This window comes from Taudactylus pleione, unplaced genomic scaffold (assembly GCF_031769625.1).
Source record: "Taudactylus pleione unplaced genomic scaffold, aTauple2 ptg000145l, whole genome shotgun sequence".
In the NCBI taxonomy this organism is placed as follows: Eukaryota; Metazoa; Chordata; class Amphibia; order Anura; family Myobatrachidae; genus Taudactylus; species Taudactylus pleione.
The window spans coordinates 1,014,884-1,026,028 of record NW_028284547.1 but is presented as its reverse complement, the minus strand read 5'-3'; the positions used below and the strand labels follow the sequence as shown (position 1 = coordinate 1,026,028).

The window sequence follows — 11,145 nt, the reverse complement described above, 5'->3', positions numbered from 1 at the left end:
CATGCTGAGAGAATACAGCTGTCTAATATAATAATATATTTATTTCCTATACCTAGATAACTCTGTATGCTTTCTGTCCGTCAGATACTCACACCCTGTTCTGTCATCCAGAACCGGACCCAGCTCCCCACTGATATACAGAACCTTCCTCAGCCTCTACCTATTCTCCCCCCTCTCCCTGCCCATCCAACATATCTCCCACTGCTCAATATTCTCCTTATTACCGAACTCCCTCTACCTCCTGGATGTGTTTACCTGCACTATATTTCTCTAATTGCCCTGTGGGTTTGGTCAGTGAGTGTCCTCTCCCCTCCCTCTGTGCCAGTAAAGGTAGCGAAGCCTTTGTGTTGATGTATTAAAGTAGAGCTGTCTGCCAGCCACCCTCCCCTCCCTCTCTTCTCCTCCCTCTCTCTCCTTCCCTGCCTGTATCTCTCTCCCCCTCCCTGTCTCATTCTCTCTGTTCCGCACTCTCCATATGCCATGGATGATTCTGCCATCATCAGACGTAGACGGCTGCAGGTACAGTGCTTGCCCCACAGTCTCTTCTTTCACTGATTTTCACTGCCCCTTTCTTCATCCAGTCTCGGTGGATTTTTCTGTAATGCTCCATCATCTCTCTCTCATGGCATGTCTACACTGCCACTGTATAATACTGCCCTCACCCTCCCTCCTCCTGCCTCCCCTTCCTCTCTCACCCCTCCTGTCACTGCTTCTACCTATAGATAAAATAACATGAGCACAATAACATGTTTACATTACATGCCCATGTTATATACCCTCATAGCCTCTGCCACTTCATAACTCCTCCTATTACTCCATATACCCTCTTTCTATATCTCCTCCTATTACTCCATATAACCTCTCCCTATATATCTTCCTATTACTCCATATAACTTCTCCCTATATATCCTCCTATTACTCCATATAACCTCTCCCTATATCTCCTCCTATTACTCCATATACCCTCTCCCTATATTGCCTCCTATTATTCCATATAACCTCTCCCTATATCTCCTATTACTCCATATATCCTCTCCCAATATCGCCTCCTATTACTCCATATAACCTCTCACTATATCTCCTCCTATGACTCCATATACCCTCTCCCTATATCTCCTCCTATTACTCCATGTAACCTCTCCCTGTATATCCTCCTATTACTCCGTATAACCTCTCCCTATATCTTCTCCTATTACACAATATAACCTCTTCCTATATCTCCTCCTATTACTCCATATAACCTCTCCCTATATCTACTCCTCTTACTCCCTATATCTCATCCTATTACTCCATATAACCTCTCCCTCAATCTTCTCCGGTTACTCCATATAACCTCTCCCTATATATCCTCCTATTACTCCATATAACTTCTCCCTATATATCCTCCTATTACTCCATATAACCTCTCCCTATATCTCCTCCTATTACTCCATATACCCTCTCCCTATATCGCCTCCTATTACTCCATATAACCTCTCCCTATATCTCCTACTATTACTCCATATAACTTCTCTCTATATCTCCTCCTATTACTCCATATAACCTCTCCCTATATCTCCTCCTATTACTCCATATAACCTCTCCCTATTACTCCTCCTATTACTCCATATAACCTCTCCCTATAACTCCTCCTATTACTCCATATATTCTCTCCCTATATCTCCTCCTATTACTCCATATATCCTCTCCCTATATCTCCTACTATTACTCCATATAACCTCTCCCTATAACTCCATATATCCTCTTCCTATATCTCCTCCTATTACTCCATATAACCTCTCCCTATAACTCCTCCTATTACTCCATATAACCTCTCCCTATATCTCCTCCTATTACTCCATATCACCTCTCCCTATATCTCCTCCTATTACTCCATATAACCTCTCCCTATAACAACTCCTCCTTGTACTCCATATAACCTCTCCATATATCTCCTCTTATTACTCCATATAACCTATTCCTATATCTCCTCCTATTACTCCATATATCCTCTTCCTATATCTTCTATCACTCCATATAACCTCTCCCTATGTCTCCCCCTATTCTTCCATATAACCTTTTCCCTATATCTCCTCCTATTACTCCATATAACCTTTTCCCTGTATCTCCTATTACTCCATATAACCTCCCCCTATATCTCCTCCTATTACTCCATATAACATCTCCCTTTATCTCCTCCTATTACTGCATATAACCTCTCACTATATTTCATCCTGTTACTCCATATAATCTCTCCCTATAACTCCTATTACACCATATATTCTCCCCCTATTACTCCATATAACCTATCCCTATATCTCATCCTATTACTCCATATAACCTCTCCCTATATCTCCTCGTATTACTCCATATAACTTCTCCCTATATCTCCTCATATTACTGCATATAACCTCTCCCTATATTTCATCCTGTTACTCCATATAATTTCTCCCTATAACTCCTATTACTCCATATAAGCTCTCCCTATATCTCCTCCTATTACTCCATATATTCTCTTACTATATCTCCTCCTATTACTCCATATAACCTCTCTCCACTCTACAGTGCATCTGGAAAGTATTCACAGTGCTTTACTTTTTCCACATTTTGTTATGTTACAGCCTTATTCCAAAATGGAATAAATGAATTTTTGTTCTCAAAAATTATACACACAATACCTCATAATGACAACGTGTAAGAAGTTTTATTGAGATTTTTGTAAATTTAATAAAAAAAAAAACCTATGAAATCATGAACATAAGTATTCACAGCCTTTGCCGTGAAGCTCAAAATTGAGCTCAGGTGCATCCTGTTTCCACTGATCATCCTTGAGATGTTCCAGCTTAATTGGAGTCCACCTGTAGTAAATTCCGTTGATTGGACTTGATTTTGAAAGGCATACACCTGTCTATATAAGGTCCCACACTTGACAGTGCATGTCAGAACACAAACCAAGCATGAAGTCTAAGGAATTGTTTGTAGACCTCCGAGACAGGATTGTCTCGAGGCACAAATCTGGAGAAGGGTACAGAAAAATATCTGCTGCTTTGAAGGTCCCAATGAGCACAGTGGCCTCCATCATCCGTAAATGGAAGAAGTTCGGAACCATCAGGACTCTTCCTAGAGTTGGCCGGCCGTCTAAACTGAGCGATCGGGGTAGAAGGGGCCCCTCTACCCCGATCGCTCAGTTTAGACAGCCGGCCAACTCTCAGGGTCAGGGAGGTGGCCAAGAACCCGATGGTCACTCTGTCAGAGCTACAGCATTCCTCTGTGGAGAGAGAAGAACCTTCTAGAAGGACAACCATCTCTGCAGCAATCCACCAATCAGGCCTGTATGGTAGAGTGGCCAGACGGAAGCCACTCCTTAGTAAAAAGCACATGGCAGCCCATCTGGAGTTTGCCAAAATGCACCAGGCCAATACCATCCCTACAGTGAAGCATGGTGGTGGCAGCATCATGGTGTGGGGATGTTTTTCAGCGGCAGGAACTGGGAGACTATTCAGGATAGAGGGAAAGATGAATGCAGCAATGTTCAGAGACATCCTGGATGAAAACTTGCTCCAGAGTGCTTTTGAACTCAGACTGGGGCGACGGTTCATCTTTCAGCAGGACAACGACCCTAAGCACCCAGCCAAGATATCAAAGGAGTGGCTTCAGGACAACTCTGTGAATGTCCTTGAGTAGCCCAGCCAGAGCCCAGACTTGAATCCAATTGAACATCTCTGGAAAGATCTGAAAATGGCTGTGCACCGACGCTTCCCATCCAACCTGATGGAGCTTGAGAGGTGCTGCAAAGAGGAATGGGCGAAACTGACCAAAGATAGGTGTGCCATGTTTGTGGCATCATATTCAAAAAGACTTGAGGCTGTAATTGCTGCCAAAGGTGCAACAAAGTATTGAGCAAAGGTTATAAATACTTATGTACATGTGATTTCTTAGCTTTTTTTTTTTAATTAAATTTGCAAAAATCTCAAAAACACATTGTCATTATGGGGTATTATGTGTAGAATTTTGAGGACAAAAATGAATTTAATCCATTTTGGAATAAGGCTGTAACATAACAAAATGTGGAAAAAGTGAAGCGCTGTGAATACTTTCTGGATGCACTGTATATCTCTTCCTATTACTCCATATATCCTCTTCATATATCTCCTATCACTCCATATAACCTCTCCCTATATCTCCTCCTTTTACTCCCTATAACCTCTCCCTAAATCTCCTCCTATTACTACATATATCCTCTCCCTATATCTCCTCCTATTACTCCATATAACCTCTCTCTATATCTCCTCCTATTACTCCATATCCCTATATCTCCTCCTATTACTCCATATAACCTCTCCCCGTAACTCCTCCTATTACTCCATATAACCTCTCCCTATATCTCCTATCACTCCATATAACCTCTCCCTATATCTCCTCCTATTACTCCATATAACCTCTCCCTATAGCTCCTCCTATTACTCCATATAACCTCTCCCTATATCTCCTCCTATTACACCATATAACCTCTCCCTATATCTCCTCCTATTACTCCATATAACATGGCCCCATAACTCCTCCTATTACTCCATATAACCTCTCTCTATATCTCCTCCTATTACTCCATATAACCTCTCTCTATATCTCCTCCTATTACTCCATATCCCTATATCTCCTCCTATTACTCCATATAACCTCTCCCCGTAACTCCTCCTATTACTCCATATAACCTCTCCCTATATCTCCTATTACTCCATATAACCTCTCCCTATATCTCCTCCTATTACTCCATATAACCTCTCCCTATATCTCCTCCTTTTACTCCCTATAACCTCTCCCTAAATCTCCTCCTATTACTACATATATCCTCTCCCTATATCTCCTCCTATTACTCCATATAACCTCTCCCTATAACTCCTCCTATTACTCCATATAACCTCTCCCTATAGCTCCTCCTATTACACCATATAACCTCTCCCTATATCTCCTCCTATTACTCCATATAACATGGCCCCATAACTCCTCCTATTACTCCATATAACCTCTCTCTATATCTCCTCCTATTACTCCATATAACCTCTCTCTATATCTCCTCCTATTACTCCATATCCCTATATCTCCTCCTATTACTCCATATAACCTCTCCCCGTAACTCCTCCTATTACTCCATATAACCTCTCCCTATATCTCCTATTACTCCATATAACCTCTCCCTATATCTCCTCCTATTACTCCATATAACCTCTCCCTATAGCTCCTCCTATTACTCCATATAACCTCTCCCTATATCTCCTCCTATTACTCCATATAACCTCTCCCTATAGCTCCTCCTATTACTCCATATAACCTCTCCCTATATCTCCTCCTATTACTCCATATATCCTCTCCCTATAGCTCCTCCTATTACTCCATATAACCTCTCCCTATATCTCCTCCTATTACTCCATATATCCTCTCCCTATATCTCCTCCTATTACTACATATAACCTCTCCCTATATCTCCTCCTATTACTCCATATAACCTCTCCCTATATCTCCTCCTATTACTCCATATAACCTCTCCCTATATCTCCTCCTATTACTCCATATATCCTCTTCCTATATCTCCTATTACTCCATATAGCCTCTCCCTATATCTCCTCCTATTACTGCATATAGCCTCTCCCTATATCTCCTCCTATTACTCCATATAACCTCTCCCTATAACTCCTCCTATTACTCCATATAACCTCTCCCTATAACTCCTCCTATTACTCCATATAACCTCTCCCTATAACTCCTCCTATTACTCCATATAACCTCTCCCTATAACTCCTCCTATTACTCCATATAACCTCTCCCTATATCTCCTCCTATTACTCCATATATCCTCTCCCTACATCTCCTCCTATTACTCCATATAACCTCTCCCTATATCTCCTCCTATTACTCCATATTACATATCCCTATAACTCCTCCTATTACTCCATATAACCTCTCCCTATAACTCCTCCTATTACTCCATATAACCTCTCCCTATATCTCCTCCTATTACTCCATATATCCTCTCCCTACATCTCCTCCTATTACTCCATATAACCTCTCCCTATACCTCCTCCTATTACTCCATATAACCTCTCCCTATAACTCCTCCTATTACTCCATATAACCTCTCCCTATAACTCCTCCTATTACTCCATATAACCTCTCTCTACATCTCCTCCTATTACTCCATATAACCTCTCCCTATATCTCCTCCTATTACTCCATATAACCTCTCCCTATATCTCCTCCTATTACTCCATATAACCTCTCCCTATATCTAATCCTATTACTCAATATAATCTCTCCCTTTATCTCCTCCTATAAGTGAATTTCCCTGTATGCACCCCTCCTATAAATACTTGATGTACTTCCTGTCTGGTAATGTATCTGTTAGTATAACATAGATATGATATACACACACACACACACCAGTATTTGTATAATTTCCTTATATGCAGACTCTCCCTTTATCCTGTATCTGTTGCTAGGAAACGACTACAGCACACTATGTAACCCAGAGACAGGTCCCAGCCTGCTGGTGCTGCTGTGCATTCTGGGTCTTTTAGTTCTGAGTTGTGAGTTGACTCATGATTTGCTAAGCATGCTGGGAGGGCTGCACTTCCTTTCTGTATTTGCAGCCATGTTTCTGAGCTATATTATATATTATATATATATGTATTATGCATCTCTCTGGTCCAATGTTTATGTATGTGCATTCTGGTCATTGATATCCCACAGCTGGGTTTGTGGAGTGATTTCTGCGTTATAATAACCATGGAGAATGAAGTGTATTACTGCAGCAGGAGATCAATGGCATTATGCATAGGTTGGAATAATGGCAGCGTTTTATTAGATGCTAAGCAAAGCCTGAGTTACCTGCCAATAGGACTCATTACACACAGGACCAACTTCCCCACTGATGACACCTAAGGGTCTTCAGCTGTGGGGGAACTACAAATCCCAGCATGAAAATATGTCGGGGCATGCAGTACCGCAGTAAATGGCGAGCCACAGGTGGCCTAATGCTGAATGAAATATCGGCCATCAAAAACACATTTACATTTGTTTAATTAACTGGGTTAATTGTAATAGAAAGATAACTCCTCCTATAAGTCCACCCCAGGTTTATTGTAACTGAAAAGTAAGTACAGTATTATACAGGAGGATAGACATGCAGAACAGTTAGTGGTAAGGTATAAAAATGACGGCAAGTCCCCACTTTTCAGTTCTTTTTTTTTTCTTGTAGTCATATCAGATATAATGACATTAATAAATACGGGAGCTTGGTTATTTTTTAGGGACATATTCAACATTGCATTCCTCCCAACCGTCCGGATGTTGGCGGGACAGTCCTGCATTTCGAGCACTGTCCTGCCGTCCCACCCACAGGGCCGCAATGTCCCACTGTGGGGGGACAAGTTGGGAGGCCCCCTCTCACTCACTGTTCTGCTTAGCAGAGCAAGCGGTGAATAGATTGCGTGTGCTTCTGTGCGGCGTCTGTTCACTGGGGAGAGAGACTGGCGACTTTCAGTCCCGGAACACTGGGCATGCCCTGTGCATGGGGCAAACAGGGGGCGTGACTTGTGGGTATTGCATTTCCTGCGAGGCCTTGCCATGGTGTCACGCACTTTTTTGGGGGGGCGCCTAAAGACCCCCCTCCATTAATTATCACTCCGACTCGTCGCGAATTGTGAAAAGCAGCTTTTCCTGCAGACTATTAACACTGTCACTTTCGCTTAGTAGCGATGAATGTGTGCACTGCTGGATTTTACTCTGCGCAAGTCTTGGCGTTCACGCATGTGTACGGAGAGGCCGGCACGTGCTAGGAATCAGAATGCATCCCAGACCTCCTTCCCACAGGACTGAGTGGGGCTCCGGGAAGTAGCACAATCTGATTTAGAAATGAGGAGGCCACTACTGGTGTATAAGGACCGCCTTCCACGCCTGCACACGCCCCTTCTTCCGACAGGTGTTTGTTTTGCGTTGTGCCGATTTAGATGTTACCTGCAGCGTTCACTGTCATTAACTCACAGTACAATGTAATGGGCTTCTATGGGACTGCTCAGTCAGTACCTGTGACAGCTCTGGAGGGTCCGGAAAGCCTGCCTAGCACAGAGACGCTATATAGCATATACATGATGAACATATAGCAATGGAAAGCGTAGGCTCACATCTACCCGTATCAGTGGCAAACGCAGGATTTCTAAAGGGGGGTTTCCAAATGCTTGATTTTAGAAAGAGTGTGGCCAGTCCATGAACGAGCTTTAATTAATATGCGTCATACAAAGTATATTGGGGTAGATGTATTATAGCGGCACTTAACGTGCCGCTATAACGCTTCCCGCTTCGCCTCTTTACCGAGGCGAAGCAGGAAGCACTACCGATGAGATGTATAAACATCTCATCGGCCGGAGAGGGGGAGCGTTAACTCCCCCCTCCGGCGCTACCCGCTAGAGACAGCAGCGCATCAGCCTAGTGCTGATGCGCTGTGTCTCTGTCCCGGCCGGCTCCACTGAGCATGCGCGGGATCTCGCAAGTATCGCGAGATCCCCGCGTGGAGCCCTGGAGCCGGCAGCCGCCGCAGCAGGGACAGCGCTGTCCCTGCTGTGGGGATAGGCTAGCGCCAGGCTGTAGCTGTCGATAACGACAGCTACAGCCGGCCGAAGGGTCAGACGATCTGACCGTTCGTACATAGCCCAGGCTATCAGCGCTGCTATCTTGTAGATAGCAGCGCCGATAATGACAGGGGCGCATAGCACCCCTGTCATTTACTGCCCAGACCCTGATCATACATCGGGGAGAAGCGGTATCAGCGCACATAACGTGCGCTGATACCGTTTCTGGGCTTCATACATCTACCCCATTGTGTGGCATAATTCCAGCATATACAGGACCAGCGATCACAATAAGCCATTAGATGTGTCAGTAGGGCCATCCTGCCTGAGCTGAATGTTTTTATATCAGATGTGGGCACCATTCCAGAGCATGGGAGCAAGTCCGGGAATCTGGGGGTGCAGCAGAAGGACCTAGCACTGTCCTGGACATATATGCAGAGCCGTAACTAGACTTTTTGGTGCCCTGTGCCAGAAAAAGCATTGGCGCCCCCCTCATTTTTCAAAGGGACGTAATGCACCCAAAATAGGGCCATGACCTCATGGGGAAGGGCCAGGAAAGAGATAGGGGAGGCCAGCAGATGCTGGGGATGAAATAAGAGGAAGCTACAAGCAAGAATGATAATAAACAGAAATGTGACAAGCCCAAACAGCGCCCCCTGACCTGTGGTGCCCTGTGCGATAGCACGGGCCGCACTACCCTAGCTACGGCCCTGCATATATGTACAGATTGATCTCGTTATGAAGTGGATAGTGTATTAATAATTAACCCTATTAATGTTCTGTAGCTGTGCACCCCTAACAGTGCATGTTTTCCAGATCTCCTAGTTGATGCACAGGTGTGTATATTACTGAATGACACGTTAAAAGATCCACACGTGGTGCTAATTATTTAATTTATGATACTGAAAAGAACATGCAGCACTAGTAACATTCTATTATATTACTATTTCTATTGTGGTCATGGTGTGGACTGGGGGGAGGGGGGTTTCCAGGCAACCGGACCCCCCCCTGCGTTTGCCTATGGACCACCCGCTTTAACCACTGAATGACCAGAGGGGTTTAACTCCCTCCAGAGCAGAACAATTTCTATTGGTATCACTACAGATAACTTTTCTATCTTGCAACATTTTGCAGCATAACCAGGACTGAGGGCCTGATTCGTGTCCGCCCTGTTTTCCGTGAGTAGCCAGCCCAGGGACTGCATTTATGTACGCAGTGTGCTGGGCTCGCAAGCCGGCCAGCCTATGTAAGCTGAGGCTTACTCAGCTGGTCGGCTGCCCGGGCGCCATCCACCAGGGCAACAGCCAGGGTAGTGTGGCCGGTGCCATCGCACAGGGCACCACAGGTCATGGGGCGCTGTTCGGACCTGTCAAATTTCTGTTTATTATCATTCTTGCTTGTAGCTTCCTCTTATTTCATCCCCAGCATCTCCTGGCCTCTCCTATCTCTTCCCTGGCCCTTCCCCATGAGGCCATGGCCCTTTTTTGGGTGCATTATGTCCCTTTGAATAATGAGGGGGGTCGCCAATACTCTTCCTGGCACAGGGCACCAAAAAGTCTAGTTATGGCTCTGCCATCCACCATCACGACCATCGACCACCGATGGTCGCGATGATGATGCCAGCCTGGGACCTCCATCGCAGTGCTGGGATCGCAAATGCAGCAGGGTGTGTCATACACCTGCTACTGCATTTGCATTATTGCAAGGATCACAATTGCAAAGCTGCCTGCGTGCCCTACACACTACAGTATATGCCTGCGTGCCCTACACACTACAGTATATGCCTGCGTGCCCTACACACTACAGTATATGCCTGCGTGCACTACACACTACAGTATATGCCTGCGTGCACTACACACTACAGTATATGCCTGCGTGCCCTACACACTCCAGTATATGCCTGCGTGCCCTACACACTCCAGTATATGCCTGCGTGCCCTACACACTACAGTATATGCCTGCGTGCCCTACACACTACAGTATATGCCTGCATGCACTACACACTACAGTATATGCCTGCGTGCCCTACACACTACAGTATATGCCTGCGTGCCCTACACACTACAGTATATGCCTGCGTGCACTACACACTACAGTATATGCCTGCGTGCCCTACACACTACAGTATATGCCTGCGTGCATTACACACTACAGTATATCAGGGTTGCCTACCTTTAATATTCTCTTCCCGGGAGAAGCCCGGGTAAGAGAAGCAGCAGGGGGCCGACGGGGGCGGGGCTTGACGATTTGCGTCATTAAGCCCCGCCCCCTCACGGTAAAATTGCCGCGATTGGGCACAATTTACATGGGGGAGGGGCCAAATGCTGTGATTCATGCCGAATCACAGCTTAAGCCCCGCCCCCTTCACGGAGACCCGCGATTGCCGCGGGTATTCTCCTAATTCTGCCCACTTCACTAGGAAGTGGGCAGAATGCGGGAGAAATGCATGTATGCAGTATATGCCTGCGTGCTCTACACACTACAGTATATGCCTGCACTACACACTACAGTATATGCCTGCGTGCACTGCACACTACAGTATATG

At 45.1% G+C, this 11,145-nt stretch overlaps 1 protein-coding gene across 1 annotated transcript in view; it reads left to right on the top strand.

Moving 5' to 3' along the window:
* Positions 1–459: 459 nt before the first annotated feature.
* The window catches only part of MAST1 (microtubule associated serine/threonine kinase 1), a 66,770-nt gene continuing 56,084 nt past the window's right edge, over positions 460–11,145 (top strand). Inside the window, exon 1 of the mRNA XM_088473912.1 lies at positions 460–519. Within this exon, the coding sequence (XP_088330038.1) occupies positions 481–519 (39 nt within the window). The 5' untranslated portion in view covers positions 460–480. The remainder of the gene's footprint in view (positions 520–11,145) is intronic.